Below are 23,514 nucleotides of genomic sequence, written 5' to 3'. Positions count from 1 at the left end.
AGAGAGAGAGAGAGAGAGAGAGAGAGAGAGAGAGAGAGAGAGAGAGAAACGGAAATGAGTCTTTTCAGCTTTAAAAGAAGGAGGGGCTGGAGAGATGGCTCAGTGGTTTAGAACACTGACTTCTCTAAAGTCCAGCTCTTACTCCAGAGGTCTTGGGTTCAATTCCCAGCAACCCAACCATATGGTAGCTCATAACCATCTGTAATGGGATCAGACACCCTCTTCTGGAGTGTCTGAAGTCAGCTACAGTGTACTCATATACATAAAATAAATAAATAAATAAATCTTTTAAAAAAAAGAAAGAACTCATCACTAACTTTTCTCCCAGAAGACTCTGCTGACTCCCAGCAAGCCAACCTCGCCATGCCCACTTGAAATGGCTCTACATCATAAACTTGATATGTGTGCATGTGTGTGTGTGGGGGTTAACTTGTTTTCACCCTCACTGATTAAGCAAGTTCATTAGTGTAGTGGAAGGTAAACAGCAGTGTATCTGACACTCTGACACTCCGCTAATGCCAGGGATACATTGTTACAATGACCCAGCAGTACAGCTGTCCACTCACAGTTTAGAGTCTAGCATTAGTTACTCATGCTAAACTGGCTTCAGTTTACCAACTACACAATGCACATGCCTCTAACAGAGCGGGCTGAAGAACAAGCTTTAGGAATGTTAACGAATGCTAACCCCATTGGTCAAAGTGCAATGTGTCCTTCCTCTTTGAAAAGGTCTCGGTCATTACTTACCTCTAGTTAAAACTCTGCCCTTCAGGAATGCTGCCTGGCTTCTTTGCAGACTTGTATCTATATCTCTAAGTTCTTGTAGAGCATATTGATTAAAGAGGAATGCAAACAGAAGCCATGGCCTCAGAGACACGCTCACAGAGTCAGAAGAGCCGACTACATCTCAGCTATGTCTGTAATGGGATCTTGCAGATGGCACACTTGTCTTTTCCCATAAGCCTCAGTTTCCTCAGGGTAAAATGAAGAGGGGGGTGACATGTTTTCTGCCTGACCAGTGCAGCGACTGTTGCTGAGCAGAGTGGTGTTAATGGTGAGAATAATGAACAAAACATTAAGAAACAGAAAATAAGAGTCAATGAAAATAAACTGAAATTTTCTGACTAAATTATGGGGGGGGGAAGTAGATGCTCTTAGTTTAAAACAGCAGTCCACGAATATTATACTCATTTAAAAGTGCTTACATTACTCTAACGGTCAAAAAAGGGAAGAGATAATTTCCTTGTCATAAGATAAAATTAAGTTCAAAATATGTTTGGCAATAAACTAATTCCCCATGCTATAAGCCTATAATAAGATTCGTAGCAGAGAAACAGTGCCCAGAGGCTTCCTGCCAGGAGGCAGCACTTACATGCACAGGCACTGACGCAGTAGACTCAGACCCAGAGCCTGAGCCTGAGCACAGTAGGGTGTACCCGGGTATATACTTTCAGCCCACATTGTCCCCTTCACAAAGCTTAGGTCTGTGACACTGAGACCACACGAATACAGCAGACTGAGCATGCCTACACAGATACTGATTAAGCCATTTGTCTTCTTTCTGTCCTAGGACAACGTCCTTGTCACAAACCTACATTATATACGTTTCAGAAATGTTCAATGTTGTTAAGTCTATACAAAGGCTATGCAACTGTTTCTGATGGAGGGAAGTAATATAGTGAACTTTCTGATTGAGGTATGTCTCATTAAGCACACTGGCAGTGCTGGCCGGGATCCTGTCTTATAAGTAAATGCTACGAAGGATCAACCAACAGAACTGAAATATAATCATCAAATAGGATACCAATGTAAATTTACATAGCTGGTTAACTGTGTGGCTACGAAGATGAATTCCCACACACTTTCATGTGTCTAGAGGTAAACAGCCATGACATATGTAAGTTTTCTTCCAGTGGTTGAAATTATTATTTAAAATACTACACACTGGGGCTAAAAAGATGGCTAAGTGGCCAAGAGTCTTAGCTACTCTTGTAGAGGATCCAGGTTCAGTTCCCAGCACCTACACATGAACTCACAACCATTTGCAAATACAGTTCCAGAAGACGTGATACCCTCTTCAGGTGTCTGATGGCACTGCACGGAAGTGGTGCTTATGCTTACAAGCAGGTTTAGCATTCATATAAAATAAAGATCAATCAATATTTTAAAAAAATATATTCAAAGTACAAGGGTCAGTGACAGACAAAATAAGGTAACATTAACAAAAGATCAGCTTGGGTCAATAGTGTCCCAGTGTTACTGGCATGAGTGCAGGTATTTGTGCATGTATGTGAGTGTGGAACGTACATGTGAGTGTGTATGCTTATTCACACATATGTAAGAGCCAGAGTGGATGCTGGGTGTTTTCTTTGGCTGCTCTCTGTCATGCTATCCCGCCAACATCCTCACTAGGAAAACTTCTTGGGAATTCTGCATCCCCACACTCTCGGACCTGTTTTCATGCTCTTCCATGTGTCTCCCACAGCCATAAAAATCCTGACTTTCATTACATCCATGAAAACCTGACTTGTAAGACTTGTTTCTAAATTTTATGCTTTGGGCTTTTAACAGTTCTCCAAAAACCCACTCGACCTCCCTCCCTCAAGTACAGCTCCCACAACCAGAATGACTTAAATATCAAGTCCTGTTTATAAAGGCAAACAGGCTGTCCAAATGGCGGTCATCTTTCTCTCTCTCTCTGTAGCTTCGGTCACTCACCTCCAACTCTATCCTGAAGTAGTTAGCATGGGACAAAGAACAAAAGGCTTAGCTTATAATTTTCACTTTTTTCCTTAGATGTCTCTTATGGACACTGTGTAACCTCTTAGCCTTACTTTTCCACACTGTCCTATTGATCACTACTGTTAAACCTTGGGAAATTATGGGATGTCTGTGTATCCGTTTGCCATCGGTGTAACACAGGGACAAGAGTAACCACAATGTGTCCACACTGACTGCTGTGAGAATGGAATACAGGAAAGCGTGAATATAACTGACCCTGGCATGTGCTCTCGACCAATGCTACACGCAACTATGATTGATATATTGATACTAATATGGTTAAAGCACCATGCGGACAACTGTATACCTACACTGTTGGGATTCGATGAAATACAGCTATTACTTCTGATAGCTATACTTTATAAATAAAAATACTTCCTGGATATGCCAAATGTGTTCATGTGTGCAGTTTCTGAATATATTTCATAATGAAGAATCATGATGCCAGAGTATAACAGAGAGAACAAGAGAATAAAACGTTCAGCATGGCTTTCTGGCCCTGGGACACCTGTGAACAAGCACACATATCCACGTACATGCAGTACATGCATGAATGTCCCTTGCATCCATGTGAACACACACACACACCCACATGCTGGCATGAATATTCCCCACTCATGGTCATTCATATATTCATCCATTTATCCCTGGGAAGTTTTTAAGCATGGCTCCAGTTCAACAGCTTCAGCATCTGATCAGAAATGATATCCAGCAACTTGGTAGAAGTCCTAATTTTCAGGTCCCATCCCAGAGCTGGTGACTCAGAAGCTGCTGGGCCTATTTTAACAGCCTTCCCAGTGAGTCTGGGCCACCTGACCTTTTAGGAGGCAAAGGTGTTGGAGATGGTCTCATTTGTAGGTCTTAAGAATCAAAACTCTGCAGATATTTTCACTAGCCCTGTATAAGGTCAGTAATTCAAAACCCATCCCCGCCCTGATGGAGATGTTCAAGAACGTGATCAAACAGTGCCTGTTAGCATTCTGTCTAAGCTCTGACCCATGACTCACTAAAAAAGGGGCTGTTTGCCCCCTTCTTGCTCTCTTACTCTTTCTCTGCTTCCCTTCCCTTTTGTCTCCCTATTCCCTTCCCCCTTCTCTCTCTACATGCTCATAGCCAGGCTCTACTTCTCTTTTTCTCTCCACCCCACCCCTTTCTCTCTGCCTTCCTCTGCCTCTACTGTCTTCTTAACTCCCTTCCGCATGCCCTGAATAAACTCTAATCTATACTATACTGTCCTGTGGCTGGTCCCTCAGGGGGAAGGGATGCCTCCACATGGGCCCACTGAGACATCCCCTTCCCCCATACCTTACCACTTCCATAGAATATGTCTCCCCTCTCTTTATGTAGCAGTATATCTCCCCCCCACACTATATTTTACAATAAAACTTGGTAATTTGGGAGGAGCAAGAAGAGGAAGAGGAGAAGGAAGAGGAGGATGGAGAAAAGAGAGGGGAAGATGGTGGAAGATGTCAGAGTGTCTCTAGCAGTCTAAGGTAGCAACTTATCAAAATGTTAAATATTGGGTAACAACTCTAATTGTGTGGGCATCTTGTTAATTGAGCATTTCTAAATACATAAAGCCTCTGGATAATCTTTAAGCATTAGAGTCTCATTTCTACCGGGTACTACATGGATGGCGGGTATTGTCTGGGGTTCAGGCAAGCTTTGTGGAGACAACATGGTAGATTGGCAGAGCCATCTCCCATGCTGGCATCTCGTGGGTGCCAGGGCCAGTGCTTCTGACCAGTCTGACGACAAGAGCACACCGCTGCCGCTCTTGACCTCAGGCCTTGTCTAGTTGGGAACATGGCAGCCCCAAAAGAACAAGACATATTGGGCCATGCCGATTTAAATATTATACTCAACATCTTTATCTTTTTATAAACACAACAGTGCCCCTTCTCCCACATTTCAGTAACCCTGTACTCTTCCTCAGCTTGAGGGGCTAGACGTCCTACCAGCCAATCAGAAACCAAGCATAAACTGATTGCATCAGTGGGAGTCACAACTCTTACAGGAATGGATTGAGCTCTCCAGAGACAAGCTGGGGGATGGAAAAGTACAGTCACTCAGCTGTCTCCCACGCAGGAGCCCAGCATGTACTAGCAAACAGGGAGTGGTCCAATGCAGGAATCTAGTGGTTCTTCTCCAGATAAGCCAATAAATTATACATCAGTAAATTAAAAGTTAGAAGAAAGTCATCATAATTAGCACCTTTCACACAATATTGTGGAATAAACAGCTTAAACCCAGGGGCTTTCAAGTTGTGGGTCCAACCCCATTTGTAGGTAGTACATCGGATATCCTGCATATCAGCTATTTACGTTACCTTTCATAACTGTAGTAAAATTAGTTATGAAGTATCAATGAAAATAATTGTACAGTGGAGAGTCAGCACAACATGAGGAACTGTATTAAAGGGCAGTGGCATCAGGAAGGTCAAGAACCACTGCTTTTACTGATGGATGCTGAAGAACCTGGTTTCCTTGGTAACTGGAGTAAGGTTGATCCTATACAGAGAAAGGCATTGCATGGACCGCTGCAGGCTCCAGTCTTCTGGAAAAAAGCTGGTTCCCCTTAGGCCAACCCTCTGAGACACATCTGCACTTTCAGGTTAAGTTCACATGTAAAGGGTACCACAGCATCTTTGGTAACTGTTACAGTGCCTTGAGAATAAAGGGCTTCCTTCTTCCTGGGCCCAACCCTTCCATACACCACAGGCAGAGATGACCCCCATGGTACTTGAATCCTAGATGCCCTTTCTCAGATTACTGTCCCGTGAACTTCTAGGTGGCAGCACATCAAAAGGACTTACATGTGACCAGTAATAACCAGTGGTGATTTGTGACCTCTGGCTTATAAAAACACCAAGGGCCCTAGACAGGATGGCCAGTCACACATGTTGTGGATCCCAGAAACTGCGTTTTAAAACAATTCTCCAGGTAATGTGGCCAAATAAAGCCACGGTGTTTTCGGGAGCAGCCATTTCAGTCATGTTACACTGCTGCGGTTTTAAGTTATGCTAAAGCACAGATAAATGTGCCTACCACATGATCCCCACCGTAAACAGTGACAGCAGACAGGAATGTGCTGAGAGGTTTTGTTCCTTAAAGTATCTGAAAAGATGGTGACTCAGAGGGATGAACTCTTAACACAAGAGCCAGTGTGCAGCGGGCATAGTCATCCATGCAGTGGGGCCTGAGAACTCTAAAATCCAAGCCAGACAGAGACACGAAGAGATGATGCTCCCCAGGAAGTATGTTTCAGCTTTCCCACCTAGTCACTTCAACAAGAATAATTTTAGCTTTGATAGATATTAAAAAAAAAATTAATCAAGCTAAGGAAAATTACTGTGGTGGTTTGAATGAGAATGGCCCCTATTGGCTCTTATATTTGAATGCTTTGTCATCAAGGAATGGAACTATTTCGAAGGATTAGGAGGATTAGGAGGTGTGGTCTTGAAGTGGGTGTAGCTCTGTTGGAGGAAGTGTGTCACTAGGAGTGAGCTTTAAGGTTTTAAAATCCCATGCCAGATCCTGTGTGTCTGCCTATCTTTTGTCTGTCTCCCTTCCTCTCTCTTTGTTTGTGGATCAGGATGCAGCCCTAAGCTACTTCTCCAGCACCATGCCTGTCTACTTCCATGCTCCCTGCCGTGATAATAATAGACTAAGCCTCTGAAACTGTAAGCCAGCCCCTAGGTAAATGCTTTCTCTTATGAGTTGCCCTGGTCATGGTGTGCCTTTACAGAAACAGAACAATGAACTAAGACGGTTAGTTTTTCCAGAAAACATTTTATTTTTAAATTGCCATCAAATACCATAAGGAAAAATCATTTCACACATGAATGCGATCTTACCAGGCACTGAGTAAAGCTCCACGCTCACTTACTTCCTCAGCGTCCTGAGCTTCAGCGGGGATGCCCGTGCCAGATCATTTCTATTGTCTCGTTTTTAATGTGTGCCTTCCCTTAACACTTAAATAACATGGTCTGAGTTTTATATAATCCCTTCAAGTGGTGTACTTTTCCTTAATTTAAAGGGATGAAAGAAGGAAAGAAAGAAAGAGAGAGAGAAAGAGAGAGAGAGAGAGAGAGAGAGAGAGGGAGGGAGGGAGGGAGGGAGGGAGGGAGGAAGGAAGAAAGAAAGAAAGAAAGAAAGAAAGAAAGAAAGAAAGAAAGAAAGAAAGAAGAGAAAGAAGAAAGAAACAGGGCCTCCCAGACTCTACTCCAGTTTCACCTTGAATACATTCATTTCTAGAGAAGAGAGAAGAAAATCAACATAGGACTATTTTTTCAGAATTAACATCTTTCTCACCAAAAATGCACATTCTTATTTTAGAGTTCCCACCAACTGAATTATGATCACATGTCCAACAAAAACAGAATTCGCTCCAGTGACAGAAACAGGTTCACCGTCCAGCACACCAGTTCTGTCTCATCAAGCCTTAGCTGGAATAGACAAGGAGGCAGAGGCAAACTGCCTCTACTTACTGGCCCAGAATGTTTGTGGATATCTGTTTTTCCTTACCTCAGGATAATGTTGTAACTTTTAGGATAACGTTGTAACGTTGTTCTTTAGACAAGAACAAAAGTCTGGTGGGGGTAGGGTGGGGGGTGGTGAGGGTTGTTCTGATGGCTGCAGTTTGACTCCAGCAGCCTCAGTTCATGGTTCTCAGTACTCTGAGGCAAGCCCAACATGAGATGCCCCTAAACCTCCCCACAAGCACATAAGCAGCTGGCGGGAGTCAGCCAAGGCCACATTCCAGCGACCTACCTCCCTAATGTGACTCTACATTAAATAGGAGATAATTTTAACTTAATTTTGTTTTGTTTGGATGCCTGAGATTGAGCCCAAGGTCTTGTGTGTGCTCAACAGGCACTCAACCATTGAACCATATGCCCCAACCAAGAGTTAATTTAAAATCCTGACCTCTAATGGACTCCACAAAATAAACCAGCCTGCTCTTAGAGCATGAAGCAGCTACGCGGGCAGCAGTTTACCGGTCGTTATATGTAGAATCTTTATCTTCCTATGTGTTAATACATAGAACATAATTAAGCCTTCAATCTTTAGGATTTTCAGTTTAGATCTATAGAAGAGTTCAGCATTAAATATTCCAAGAGCTATTCCAGGTAAAAGAGGATTCTGAACCCTTGAGATCTATCTAACCCTAAAGGTTACATATGTGAAACCGGGAGCCTATGCCATGTCAGAGTCTCTAGGAGTGAATGACTTAATGCACACAATGTGATTACGCATAGAAAGCATATTCTATCCAGACATAATGACGGGACTTAAGAATGAGTCCACAAAACACATAGCTCATATTTGGATACTTTTAGCAAAATGTTGGTATATGTAATCATCTAGCTTATGAACTATTAGAAGAGCAGCCCAGTATAGCAGGCCTGGCATACATGGGCTCCTGCAAATGACCTGTCTGGTGCCAGTCGTATGCCCCCCTTGACAGCTGTCTTTGTTTGTGCTTCTCTCTGGTGTGACTTGATTATCAACATGGAACACTTAACCACAGCTATGTGTGTTCAAGAACATTCGGGCAAACCAATGCCCTACACCCTTGTCCATCCCCAGGTCACCACACCTATGGAGACTGTTAGGTCACAGGTGGTCACAGGGGCAAATGCTGCTTCCATAGCAGTCACTTTGAGACGGAAAACTGTGGGTGAGAATGGCAGCCACAGGCTTTTGTGTTTGAATACTTGGTTCCAAGTTGGTGGAACTGTTTGGGAAGGATTAGGAGGTGTGGCCTTATTGGAGGAGGCGTGTCGCTGCAGGCAGCTTTGAGTGTAGTGTGCTTGCTCCCCCTCCCCTGCCCCCCTCCTTCACAGTTGTTTCTCAAGATGTAAGTTCTCAGCCACTACTCCAGTATCAAGCCTTCCTGCCATGATGGTCATAAACTGGAACCCTAAGCTCCAAATTAAATGCTTTCTTTTATAAGCAGCTTTGGTTGTAGTGTCTTATCATAACAATAGAAAAGTAACTAAGTCAGAAAACCCCTTGGGCTTAGGCTCAAAAGTCCCATAGGATAAGCCTGAATGCACCTCATCACTGCCCTATCCTGTGGAAAAGGTCCCACACAAACTCAATGCCTGATACATGAAGGATGAACCAAAAGCCTGCAAGACGGCAGGTAAAACACCCAACCTCCTTCATCAACCTGTGCTGCATTTCCTCACAAACATATCAAGTCTCAACTTCTAGTTCTTGTCGCCACAACAGGTTCCCTATCAAAAATGACTCTCAACTAGAGAGTACGTGGCACGCTCTCTCCTTCTCTCTGAATGTGACCATCAGAGTTTGGCACAGGGTACTGCTGGGAAGTGGAGAGGAGACAGAGACTGGGACATCACTCAGATAATTCAGATATGTTCCTGAAATTAAAATCTTTTGTTTGTTTGTTTGATTGATTGATTGATTGATTGATTGAAACAGTGTCTCACTATGTAGCCCTAGCTAGCCAGTGGTCTAGGATTTATAGAGATCTGCCTGCCTTTGCCTCATGAGCGGTGGAGTTAAAGGTGAGCACCACCACACCTGCCTAAAAACATCTTACACTGTTCTTGCCTTGCATTGGATGATAGTTTAACTGGAAAAAGTCTTTCCACCCAGAAGAGTTCCCTATGTTCCTTACAAAAATATAGGGAGAAAGAGTGACCAACAGTTAGCTATAAAATCACATGGGCCTCAATAGAATCCAACTCAGTAAATGATAAGGAGATTGTCTATCAAATTCTCAAGGTGACACATAGCACACAAATAATATTAACCTAAGAGCCACAGCTATTTCTCAGGCAGTACAGACTTAATTCTTGGGCACAAATAAAACTATTCCCAACTTCTCTCCATATTCAAATTTCATCCTTGCCAAAGCCTCTGCTATCCAAATAAATAAATAAATAGAAAAATCTGAGTACAGAACTGGAATCTTGAGAGAATAAATCTTGAGAAATAATTTGTGCCAGAATGCAGCTTTCCTGAGTCCACGTGTGTGTGTGTGTGTGTGTGTGTGTGTGTGTGTGAGTGTGTATGTGTGTGAGCGTGCATGTGTGTGGATTTTTTTTTTGAAACCAATAAAAAAGCTTGCACTAACGTCATGAAACACACTAGTCGGGTATTGACCTTCCCACCTCTACCAACATTACCCACAAGTCACACACCCTTCGCTTTGACAACAGAGGCACAGTGTAAGTGCCTCAGTGTGTGTGCAGTTGACATTCGTTATCGGTGTGTGGCACCCATAGCTCCGCCCCGTGCACCGGTGTATGCAAAGCCGCTCTATCGAGCAACTCACCTTCATGAGATGCTGATTTATCCATTTTGTAAATGTTTTCTTTTGAACTTTGTCCCGCTCATCTGGAAAATAAACAAATAAAATAAGGTTGGTATGAGCCATGCACAGGAAGCTCCACATCTTGTAGTTAAACCAAACTGGATATGTTCAGAGGATAGCCTCCTGTATATCCAGTTTTACTAAAACTCATCGACTCTGTGCCATCTCTAAGGAAGCACTACGTGCTTGTCCCCAGTGTTGTGCTTGCTGCCCAGGTGCTAAGTCACCTACCATAGTACCACTTCCAAACAAGTGGTCTCACATCAAATTAAATGGAGAGAAATGCAGAGCAACTCCACTAACGTCAGAAACAGGACAGGTTGTCCACTCTCTCCGTATCTATTCAATAGAGTACTTGGAGTTTTAGCTGAAGCAGTAAGACAACTAGAGACAGCAAGGAGGTACACAGTGGAAAGAGAGAAGTCAAATTACGGTTATTTGCATAGATGATATGCTATTAAGTCATATTATTATGTGAATCCTACTAACCCATGAGCATCTGTCTTCTGATATCTTCTTTGGACTCTTTCTTTTCAAAGACTTGAAGTTTTAGCATACAAGTCTTTCACTTGTGTGGTTAGAAATACTCTGAGATATTCTATATTCTGTGGCTATTGTGAAAAGGGTACTTTCCCCAATGTCTTCATCAGTCCATGTGTCATTTGTATATAAGAGGGTTACTGATTTTTTTTAAGTTAATCTTGTATCCAGCTACTTTGCTGAAAGTATTTATCAGCTATCGGAGTTCTCCAGTAAAATTTTTAGGAAGACTTATAGACACTATTGTATTATCTGCAAATAACTATCCTAACAAAAGCAACTGACAGATTCAACCCAATCCTCATCAAAATTCCAACACAGTTCTTTTATAGAGATTGAAAGGACAATTTTTAACTTCATATGGAAAAACAAAAACCCCAGATAGCTAAAATAATCCTGAACAATAAACAAACAAACAGATAATAAAAAACAAAAAACTGCCAGAGGTCTCACCAGTCCTGATTTCAAGTTGTACTACAGAGCTACAGTAATAAAAGCAATGCATGGTACTGGTATAAAAGCAGACACATTGATCCATGGAATCAAACTGAAGAGCCAGATATAAATCCACACACATGGGCACCTGATTTCCGATAAAGAAGCCAGAAATACACATTGGGAAAAATACAACATCTTCAACAAATGGTGCAGGTCAAACAGGATATCCGTGTGTAGAAGAATGCAAACAGATCCATACTTAATACCCCACACAAACTCCAGTCCAAGTGGATCAAAGACCTCAATATAAAAGCAGACACGCTGAACCTGACAGAGAGTAGGGAATAACCTTGAATGTAGTGGCACAGGTGACAGCTTTCTGCACAGAACACTGATCGATAGTGCAGGCACTAAGATCAACAATTAATCAATGGGACCTCATGAAACCAAAACCTTCTGTGAGGTGCAGTGGAGCCGCTGAAGAAGGGGATGATGCTAAACTCCTGGGGACTCTGATTCAAAAGGCAAGCACAAGACTGAAACTCACTTGGTGACATGCCACACATGCATTAGAAGATGCTGACATCTTCTAATGATAACAACCCAAGCCTTCTCTTTATCACGATCAGCCTAAAGGAGTGCAACACAGTGCCAAGGAGACCCTCAACTAGGAGTCCCTGCAGCAGGACCACTACAACAGTTCCAAGATCCTCAGTAACAACCCTGCAGTTAGGGAGAACTAAAGTCTGGGAAGACTGGAGACTTCACCACCTTCTGTACACGTTATTTCAAAAGGGAGTGTACCAGATTACACCACCTAATTTTCCAATTATAAGTCTCATGGTGACTTTCCCTCATTTTAGTCAGGGATCCTTAACACTCCCTGATTTATATTTAGGGCACGGTTGCTATGACAACAAGGAGACTGTCATCATTCCTGTGTATTAGCCAGTTGTTGGTTGTGTGCACTGCCCGGTTACTATTCTGAATCAAGCTTTATAGCATTCCTCTAGTCAATATTATCTTATTTACAATCAATTTTAAACGAAAGCACATATTTACGTTCACTTTATGGAGTACAAAGTAGCTGAAAATATACAAAAGCACCGAGTGCAAACAATAGAATTTAAGGGGAAAAAGAATAGCATAAAGAACAGTTATTCACACACACTGTTTTCAGTTTCTGGTAAAGCTCAATGGAAGTTAAATGTGATCAGTGCTGCACACAGCAAATCTCAGTGCTACACACAGACTTATCCTATGGAAAGTATTCTCAGGCGAGCCAAAAGGTAGTTCAGACTCTTAACCACATTCCTCAAGGCACCCCACAGTCTGTCAGCTCTCGCCACGCAAGCCAAAGCAGGTAGCACAACTTTCCTATCCAGGTTCCAGAATCTGCACAGGAGCCCGGGGTGAGGTACTAACCCATACAGCACATGCGTCCCACCAGCTGTGCGCTCCAGTCCTGACCGCTTCTCACAAGCTGCCCCATCATTCTGCGGGAATCGGTACAGAAGGGTCCTGGACTCTGCCTTAGGAAGTGTGATGTGTCAGCGTGCTGCTAACTTTCTCCACAGAAAGGAAAGCACTGACTAGACACTCCTACTTCAGTGGAAACTAGTCCACACCCCCTTTTAAACAAACATTTGCAAGCCAGGGTACTGTGTAACTGCTCCTGAAAACGAGATAAACTACCATTTCTCTCAGGAAGGGGGCTATCAGAAGTCTCTTTAAAGAGAATCCTCCTTCTTCTTCTTTCCCCCTCCCTCCCTTCCTCCTTCCCTTTCTCTTTTTAATTTTTGAGAGAGGACAATAGGCAACATAGAGAATATCAGATTTTATAGTAGAAGTAACTGAATATTGTCTTCTAACACTGCAGGCAGGGTACCCTTAGAGTAAAAAGCAACACGGGCTGACTTAGTTCAAGGCATGCTACATACATGTGAAGTGAAAAGCTCACCGTTATACACTAGACAGACTCTTCAGGGAGAAATATGACCATCAGAACACCATCAAATGTTTCTGTATGTATTACTCCATAGGTATGTTCACATGAATTTCTAAGCAAGTCTCTGAGTTGGGTGATATGTAAACTTCAGAGTTATACGAATCAGAGCCTATATACACTCAGTGTGCACTTATGATTACAGACAGAGGCCAACCTGCATGATATAACAGAGGGGAGAGGAAGGCAGAGGAGGGAAGGGGACAGAGGGAAGAAAGGAAGGAAGGAAACAGTAGAAAGGAGGGAAAAGTAGTAGGGAGAGGGAAAGACAGAGGATAGGAGAAAGGGAGGAAGGGAGGAAAGGAGGGAGAGAGGAAGGGAGGGAGGGAAGGAAAGAGAAAAGGAGGGAGGAAGGGAAGGAGGGAAGGAGAAAAAGGCAAAACTGCCACAGTCCACAGCCTGAAGATCTTAAATTCAATTCTAAAGTCTTTTTTCTTTGTCAAACAGAAGCCCTAATTCTTCTAAGTCAGAGAAAAAAATCACAAAACTCTCAATTCACCAGAGCTTCACTTCTAATGTCAAGAAATGAGAACCCTTGTTCAAGACCATCATCAGCGCCCCCATACTTACTGAAACATTAGACTTTCCCAAACAAAAGGTATACAAACAGTAACCTAAATAACACACACACACACACACATACACACACACACACACACATACACACACACACACACACACATACACACACACACACACACACACGTATGTATGTATGTATTTCAACAATAGAGAGCAGCAAATAAGGTCAGGAAAAGACACCTCAACATTGCTAGACTACAGCTGCCAAAACAAACAAACAAAATCAAACTTTATGCTGCTGTGAATTTATGAGGATGACAACAGCAAATGCAGATGAATGAATACTCCTTACCTAGAATGATGCAGGTAAGTAAACGACAGCATCTAGCAGGATAGTTGGGCAGTGTATATCACATACTTAAACGGGTATACTTTCTGAATCAATAATTCTACTTGCAAGAACTAGTAACAAAAGACTGTCATCGGTGTGGTTAGTTCGCAAGGATGTTTCCGGTGGCCAAATATCTGACACAGTTTAAATGTTAATCAGCAGGGGAACAGATAGATGAGTTTAGTTGGCTCAATGGTATGAAAATCTAATTTTGAAACTTTGCACATACTGACATGAAAAAGTGACCGAATGAAAAATAATGTTTGTTGATAAATATATGTGGATCTATAAAATGCAGGTAAAGAATTTCATCAGAAGAAAGTGGACGGAGCAAGAGGAAGACGCTGCTGTGCCGTCACTCACGTTTCGTTCTGAATATCTCTAGACTCAGTGAGCCTTCTACAAGAAAGATATTTATGCATCATCACTGCTAATACCCAGGAGGAATGCATGTCACGCCGCTTTATTCATTTATGCATTGAACGGTCATATACATAGGGACATGTGCTGAACACAGAAGACATAGGGGAAGGACCAAGACCAGCTAGCTACAGTGCCCACGCAGGTGTAAGGCAGAGCTGCACGCCAGGTATGCTGAGCTTCTGTTTATGATGGCTGAAAAGAGAGAAAGGGAGGGAGGAGAGGAAGGACCACACATGGCAGTAAGCAGCAGGAGTGGAACTGGTAACAAGGTTGCCAGAGAAAGGCTGCCAGGGACAGGGATACCCAGCTGTAGAGGCGCCTGTGAAAAGAGAAACTCAGAACATTCTCAGCTTGAGGTACCCCTGCTTGGGGGGTGCTCCTTGTTTGAAGTTACCACACACCAAATTACAGCATGGGTTTCGAAGGCTTTTGTGAGGAATTCAGAAACAGGGCTCCAGAGAATGTGCTGGGTAAGCTGATGCTGGAGGGAGGCTTAAATCTCTCTGCAAAAGCTTTTGTGTTTGCTTTCTCCCTAATTGATGATCAGAACGCATGCTTGCCTGTCAGCAACAGCTCTGGCTCCTCAGTACTGGAGGCTGGAAGAGACGTTTAGGTTCTGCTCTGAAGAGAAATTTGCTGGCTAATACTTGTGTTTACCATTGACTAAGAATTTAATACGAAACTTCTGGAATCTGCTCTGTCATCAGCCTTCTCCTACCTGCAGATGATAAACGAATGAGCACAAAGAGAGTTCGAATTATTGTTACATTTTTCCACTTAACTAGCACATGCGCTCTTTCTGCTAACCCAGTCCACATCAAGGACAGAGCATGTTTCCAATTCTTTATCTGTGTTATACTAACATTAGCAACTAAAACAGTTCCGTCTAAAATTCAAATTAATGTAAGAGGGTAAAAACCCAGGAGCACTACACAACATGAACACCAGGACTCTCTGACACCACAGCGGCACAACATTTGGTGATCATGAAATTATTCCCTCAGCCCCAGGGGTGGGTGCAGCAGTGTGAGCCCGGCAGGAATGGAGAACTCTTGGCTTCAGCGCAGAATCGCTGCACAGTGGTACATTCCCTTGATTTCCCTGAGAATACTTTTCATCCTTCTTGGTACTAAGTGTGTCAGAAGAGCCCACAGAATAAATCCTACTAGACCTCGGCGGCCTCCCATTCATCTAGCAAATTGTCATTTTTCATGAAGCATACTGACACTGAGTTCCTAATAAATCCTTTCAAACTGTGGCCCCCTGTCACCAGGTTGTGGCAAACTTCTCAAGGCAATGGGGATTGTAGACATGAGTCATACGAATAGCGCTTTTTGTTTCGATAAAAAACAAAGCCAGACACACACTGAGTCAGCAGCAAGGATACAAGTGTGGGAACACCAAAAGCAACTATCTGAACCACTGGAAAAAGTGATGGGTCTGGGCTTGCCTCCTAAAGATGGCCTCCCACCCAACGTTTCTTATTTAAATGCAGCCTGCAGCTGGTAGACAACTGCCTTACTTACAGGATCACAGGCGTGCCCTTGTGCCACAGAAGCCACACCCCAGCTCACTCAACTCCATGCCAGAAAAGCTCTGCCCCACCATTAACTCCATCGCTTCACCCACTCTGGAGTACTGAGGGAAAATGCAGAAGTGCACAGACTAGTTAGTGTCAGGTGCCACAGGAACTCTTCCCCGGGCTCACTTCCAAGAGGAAGTCCAGCCAGGGACTCATTCTCCAACCAAAGCACACCAACATATGAGACAGAAAACAGAGCTCTGAGCAGTCAGGGGACTTCCCTCTACAGCAACAAACTAGAGTGTGACCTTAGGTCAACTGTCTGTGCAACAATGTTCTAGAGCATGCTTGCCTTTGTCTACTTCCATTTCTTGAAAACTAGAGGCAATTTTTAAAGTAGATATCTCTGCTCAAATACCTTTCCAGGCATTTCAAAACACCTTAGAGACTTGTACCAGAGGAGTGGTCTTAAACTCAGTTTCTGTGACCCTGCTTATCTCTGTGAATACGGGACACATCACCATCTGGTTCCTAAAGATGACGGGAAATTAAATGAGTTGTCCAATAAAAATAAGAGCTGGGAGAGTCAATAACACAGACTGGTCACGTGTATAAGGAAAGTCACATTTGAGGGGATTTTGTTCATAGATCAATGAGCAAAACAAACAAACAAAAAAAACCCAAAGACAAACAAACAAAAACCCAGCCCTGCCCCCATGAAGCTGAGATGGGCATTAATGGTACAACTTTTAGGGAATTTGCCCTTTATAACGCCCATGTGTTCACTAGTCACAATACTTATCATCCACGCAACACTTAGACACATGGCGTTTAGAGAGAGAGAAACAGGCATTAAGAAGTTACCTTATTTGCTCAAAGTTAGAAAACTGATCTGCCACAGGATTCCAACAAGGGAAGTAGCCTGAGAACCTAATCTCTTGATCCTAAAACTAGCAACTGGGAGGTGGGGGTGGGGGGGTGGGAAGGCAGAGGCTAAAGATAATCAAAACGTCAGGGTAAGATTCACATAGGAAAATATTCATGTGGACATTAAATACAATGCTTGATGATCACACTTAATATTTATTCACTATTATTAGCTATAGGTAGGACATGTAAAAAAATCAAAATAAAGGAAAACAGGAAGTCAATCAAGCCATTTACAGTACAATCACGAAGATAAATGTTTTAGAATGGAAAGGGCAGAATTTACACAACTGGTTGGGTTTTGATGTCCCCTGAACCATTTAAAGATATCTTTTACTTCCCTGGCTTCTACTGATGTTACCTTGAAAATCTGGGGTTCCAGGCAGTTTCAGTTGGAGTGCTGAGGCATCAGGAATGGTGGTCATGTACTTCATCTTAGCACTGGGTGGGCAAAGGCTGTGAATTCTGTTCCAGCCAGGGCTCCAATTCTCAAAAACACGGCTAAAGCATTTCCTGAGAGGCACACTGCTGGGCTCCCTTCAGGGACAGAAGCATCACAAAGCTGTCCAATAACTCTAGTCAAAACGGGTATGCAACGGTCTCAACTAAAATGAAACTTGCAAAATAAATAATTTTTTAAATAAAGCGGTGCTTATAAGTTCCCCCTTGGGGGTGAGAGGTGTCTCTTCCAAAGAAAAGTGCAGTATGAAATCACACAACTTTAAGATTCAGGCAGTGTCTGACATCTAATGATTTAAAATTCAATGCAAATCTCCAAAACCATAAAAGCTTAGTCTGTAATTTCATATAAAAACCTTTTAAGTTAAAAATAGCTCAGACTGCAAACTGTATGGAAGTTTGGGTTCATATCCACATAAGGATTAAACTGTTTTATGGATGTACGGGATTGGATGGTTGTGTAGGTGTGGGTGCACACGTGCGTGCGTGCGTGCGTTCGTACGTGTGTGTATCTATGTGTGTGTGTGTATGTGTGTGTAGGTATGGGCAGGTGTGGGCGTGTATATGTGTGTGGGCACATGCATGTGGTGGCCTCAGGTCAATGTTTGTTATTTTTCTTTGATTGTTTTCCACCTTATTTTTCTGATACAGACTCTCTCTCTGAATGAGGAACATATCAATTCTGCCAGGCTAGCTAACCAACATGCTCCATGGGCGTTCCTGCATTTACCTCCCCAGTGCGGGAACTGCACACACATGCTTACCTTAGCGGGGTTTTTTTTCCACACTGTGGACGCTGAGGGGCTACTGTACTGATGGTACCACGTCTCTAACAGCTTATCATTTGCCTTTCAAACAGGCCAATCTTTTTAAGAAGGCTGAATCCACTGATCCAGCAGACATAGTCTAAGAACTATGTGCTAAGCACTGTCTGTGTAGAGAATAAATCACATGTCTTGCTCAGTCCAATAAGAGAGAGATCCAGAAGCCATAATTTGCCTGACTGTGTAGCATGTGTATGGGGCATCTGAAAAGAAATAATGAATGCTACAGGCCTCAGAGACAGCTTTGCTTATGGTGGCATTCTATCCTAATACAATCTGATTGACTGAATGCATTCATCTAACCTAGGTAATGCCAACATCAGAAACACCTTTGAGGGCTTCAGCTAGCTCAGAGTACTCTACCCATCACATGAAGACAAGTTGAAGGGGTTTGCAAACCCATAGGAAGAACAGTATCAACTAGCCAGGCCACCCAGAGCTCGCAGAAAATAAAACACCAACCAAAGAGTACATGGGGGGACCCATAGCTCCAGATATATAAGTATCAGAGGATGACCTTGTCTGGCATCAGTGGGAGGGGAGGCCTTAGTCCTGTGGAAGTTTGATGGCCCAGTGTAGGGGGACACTAGAGCGGTGAGGTGGGAGTGAGTGGGTGGAGGAGCACCCTCATGGAGGCAAAGGGGAGGAAGGAAGGGGGGGATGGGTTGGAAGGGGTTGAGGAGGGATAACGAGGAAGGGGGATATCATTTGAAATGTAAACAAATAAAATGAGTAATTAAGAATGAAAAGACAGCTCGACGGGACTCCCCGTATCTCATTTTGCATTATGCTTACCAAATCCCTTTAGAGAGAGTTCTTAGGAGGCAGAAGAGAAAGAGCACCATGATGAAAATGGGAAAGCAAGAACACAGGTGCCAGGCGTGCACTCTCACAAGCCAGACACTCGGTTACAACTGCTCCCAATGGAAAAATCACGTCCTAACTCACTCAATCACTACTGAGGAGGAAACGGTCAACTCCAACACAAAGACGACCCTGCTTGCCCTAGCATTAGGACTGAGACGGAAACTATGCATTCAGTGGTGACCTGCACCACTCCCTGACCTGTGCCTGAAACACTGATGAGTAAAATGAAGCTCTTAAAAAATAAAGGCTTTCAACGGAAGAAGCAGGCAACCTATCTGTAAACGCTGTAAATGCTGTAAATGCTGACCATTAAAAATATGTGTCAACACACAGGGACCCCAGGGGATTGCAGGTTTCTATCCGATCCAGCACAATTCCCTGCAGGACCTTGTTTCTGTAGATGCGGTCGGCAAAAACAACTCTTCTGAAATTCTCCCTAACTTGCTTTTTATGGCACCTACCAAGAGCAATTGATCTGCTTCTTCTCAAATGAGTATATATATGAAATCTGAGATGACTTAATTACAATACTAAAATACACAGCCCCCAAAGGTCCAAACGTTATGACCACCTCTATTAAAAAAAAAAAAAAAAGAGGGCTGGAGAGATGGCTCAGTGGTTAAGAGCACTGACTGCTCTTCCAGAGGTCCTGAGTTCAAATCCCAGCAACCACATGGTGGCTCACAACCATCTGTAATGAGATTTGATGCCCTCTTCTGGTGTGTCTGAAGACAGCTACAGTGTACTCGTAAATAAAATAAATAAATCTTTAAAAAAAAAAAAGAAAAGAAAACAATATCTGCTGGATTTTAATTCACACAAACTCAAGTTTTCATTTAAAAGATCCAATGAGCCATGGATATGTGCATGTGACCAGAGAAATGATTTCACAGTTCTAAGATAAATTTTCCAAATATAAGGATTCTGTCTAAAACCAGCTATGGATAAAGCATTTAAATGAAAACTTAAGATCTTTATCTCATAAGCCCTGAACAGTTATTTTCGAGTTACTCAGAGGGCAAGTCCTTTCCAGAGCCATAAAAAGATAAGACAGAAAATAAGTCTGAAGTAAAAAATGGTTCAGTTGTCCTTTCTATTGTTTTTAATTTAATTAATTAATTTATTTTATATATGAGTACTCTATCTACATGTATGCCTGTGTACCAGAAGATGACATTGGATTCCATTACAGATGGTTGTGAGCCACCATGTGGTTGCTGGGAATCGAACTCAAGACCTCTGGAAGAGCAGTCAGTGCTCTTAACCACTGAGCCTTCTCTCCAACCCCGTCCTTTCTAGTTTGTTAGGTTACAGTGGCACCACACAATGCCTCTTCACAGCTAATGGGGAAAATAAAGCAAAACAAAAGATGCTGAGGAGGGACTTGTGTGTGTGAGGGAACAAAGAGAAGCCTTGCAGGGCAAGCCTGAGAACCACAACAGACCTACTGGCCATGGAGGGAGGGGCACATTCAAGGGAGAGGATGCAGTGATGTCACACATAAACTGAACGAGCACGGCAGGAGGTGGGAAGTTAGCATCTGCAAGTTACACGACATCCCAGAATCACCCACCTTTCAGAGCCCATGCTCTTTTGGCCTTTAAAGAGGACGATGATTTGGTACTTGTAATTGACTACAATTTATTCATCACCTGGTAGGCAATGAGCTTGAACACAGGCCTGTGGGATCACCTGGTTTGTTTCTTGCTAAATTCCACCTGAGAAGCAGGCTGCACGGATACGAAGCAAAGAAAGGTATTTTGGTCTACCTTCAAGCTCACGCAATGATATTCTGAATTGCATTCGGATATTGCCTTTTACTTTTAGTATAACTATATATCCACATGAAAAGGATATAGAAATGTCAGAGAAGATGGGAGTCATTATTTACGGATCCAAATCAGAATTACTCAGCAAGTCTGCAAAACGCTGCACTCCTGCCTCCCCTCACTGGCCTATTTAGGAGGTCCCGATGAACCCCTCTCATCTAAGTCTGAAAACACATCCTTTCCTGCTCTGACAGAAGAGCCAAAGTGCTCGAAGAGAGAAGCAAATGACCCAGAAAAAGATGACGTTCAAGGTGTTGGTCCTGAAAGGATCAAGCATAACGAGTTAACGGCAGAAGAGGGCACTTAACTCTGTTTCCTATTTGGCATCCTGGGAAAGCGGCCAGATCCTCGGTCCTGCCTGCTACAGACTAGAGTTCCCTATGAATCTGGTGGAGGCATCTGACAGATGTGTCATCACAGCAGGAAATGGGTTCCAGAGCAAGCAGGGGCCCCTGAGCAGGTCACCTGGCTCAAGTGCAGCAGAACCTTCCAGTAAGGGCTGAGGTAAAGTGACTGGCTGCATGGCTCTGCACTGGTTAATGATCTTACTGCTGTGACTGCACTCTGAACAAGAGACAACTCAAGAGAAGGACTCACGTTGGCCACCCACTTCAGGTGTAGTCCATCATAATGGGTAAGGCATGCTGGCTGGAACAGTTCTTCCCTGTGGAATTGGGAATGTGAAGTAGCCCCTGGTCTCACATGAAGAAGGACTGGACTATTTGCTATTTGAAGGACAACCCCAACAACCCACTTCTCCAATTAGGCCTGATCTCTGAAAGTTCCACTATCTTGCAAAACTGTGTCAGCAGATAAGGAGGGAGTATTCAAATTCTCAGGCAGGGCAAACCTAATACCCAACCCATACCTGCTCCAAGCTCACTGTGCGCCTTCTTGAAAATCAGTGAACCACTGGGAACCAGGCATCCAGGTAGGAATGAGGTAAAAGTCACCCAAGGCTGCTGTCAAAAGGCAAGATGGGACAAGGACCAGGGGAGGTAGAAGTACCTTACTTTCATTAGAAAGGCCCAACCACTGAAGCCACATTCCTCTCCCAGAAACCTGGAGAAAGAAGAGGCCAAGAGAAACCACAAATTTCCAGCCAAGAGCTCTAGAACCATAAAGACATCATTCCATATCACAGTCTCCTTTTTAAAACACTCGATTTCAGCACATTTTCTCTACTAAACAGAGGTTGGGACTTACCTAGAAAAGCCAAAGGAAACATTCCTGCACATTTCAAAGGCTGTCAACTAAATCTTTCAGTGAACAAAAGAAAACCTGGTGATACACAAAGACTAGATTCACGGCCTTTTATCAAGACGCAGAAGCTCTACAATAACTGAACGAGGTATGGTCCAAATCCTGCACAGCGGCCGACGCCAGCTCTTCCAGGAAGGCAACATCTCAGTTCTAAAGTGAGGGGCAAAGATACTTCTGGGCTCCAACACCTGTGTGGATTTTTAGAAATCCTCTACCAGGACAACTTAGGACTACCTGGAAACTGGAACAGACGGCCCTACTACGTACGTATGAGAAACGAGGCTGCTACGGCCCAGGAGAGGACCTGGGGCTGACACACTGTACAGACACAGCAGTGGATCTCTAGCAGTGAAGAACAAATGTTTTCACCAGCCCAGGAGTTTGTAAAAATTAGGGAAGTGGGGCTTGTGTGAACATAAGTACATACGTAGAAATCACTTTCTTTAACTTACATATAATTCCTGGTCTTAGTATTTTTTTATATTTATTTATTTATTTATTTATTTATTTATTTATTTATTTATTTTTGCTTAAAATGCGATACGTAGTGTGGCAGAGGTTGGCATAAACAAACAAACAAACTCTTTCTAAGCAACAATGCAGCACAGCTGGCTGCTCACTCACACCACAGTCCTGAGGACGTGGACAAGAATGAAAGGCACACTCTGCCCGGCTTTTAGCTTTCAGTGAGGTGAGGACAAATGGTAACACTCTAGCAAAGGAAATAAAAGTAAAATACCGTGTAACAGCTTCTAAAACCTTTCCTGCCCTGCTCTCCTCCTGGTTTTTAACTCTCTAGAAGGCCTCACTTAGGAAGCTTGGCACCCCGGGTGACTACTGTTGTGTAACAAAATACTCGAGAACTTAACAGTGTACAGCAGCCATTTTATTATGCATGTAAATTCTGCATGCCAGAACTCAAAAGAAAAAAAAAAGGCATAGTAGGGACAGCTTGTCCTGTGGTGTCAGATCCTTAACTGGTAAGGCTTAGCAGTTATGAGCTAAGGACACTTAGAGGCGTCGGCTCACATATCTAGTAGTTAGGTACATTATCAGCAGGGATACTGGGAGCACCCACAGAGCACTCGCAGAGCACCCACAGAGCACTCACAGGCTTCTCTCTGTGTGAACTGAGTCCTCTATACAATGAATGGCAGCTGTTGGGACCTCAGGTGCAGGTCCCAACTATGAGGAGATACCTAACCTTCCCCAATCTGAGCATGAAAAGGGTATGATGCCAGTAACCCTCTATTCTACTGGGAACAGTGATAGAAGTTGTTATGGTTTGTATATGCTTGGCCCAGGGAGTGGCACTATTTGGAGGCATGGCCTTGTTGGAGTAGGTGTGGTCTTGTTGGAGTAGGTGTGGTCTT

General features: G+C 43.2%; 1 protein-coding gene across 1 annotated transcript in view; it reads right to left on the bottom strand.

Annotated features, from left to right (window-relative positions):
• Positions 1-23,514, bottom strand: part of Dst (dystonin) — a 285,779-nt gene that overhangs the window by 203,898 nt on the left and 58,367 nt on the right. The window contains exon 2 of the mRNA XM_028775523.1: positions 10,093-10,154. Within this exon, the coding sequence (XP_028631356.1) occupies positions 10,093-10,154 (62 nt within the window). The remainder of the gene's footprint in view (positions 1-10,092; positions 10,155-23,514) is intronic.

This window comes from Grammomys surdaster, unplaced genomic scaffold, assembly GCF_004785775.1.
Source record: "Grammomys surdaster isolate TR1022 unplaced genomic scaffold, NIH_TR_1.0 255, whole genome shotgun sequence".
Taxonomy (NCBI): domain Eukaryota; kingdom Metazoa; phylum Chordata; class Mammalia; order Rodentia; family Muridae; genus Grammomys; species Grammomys surdaster.
This window is presented reverse-complemented; position numbering and strand designations above follow the sequence as displayed.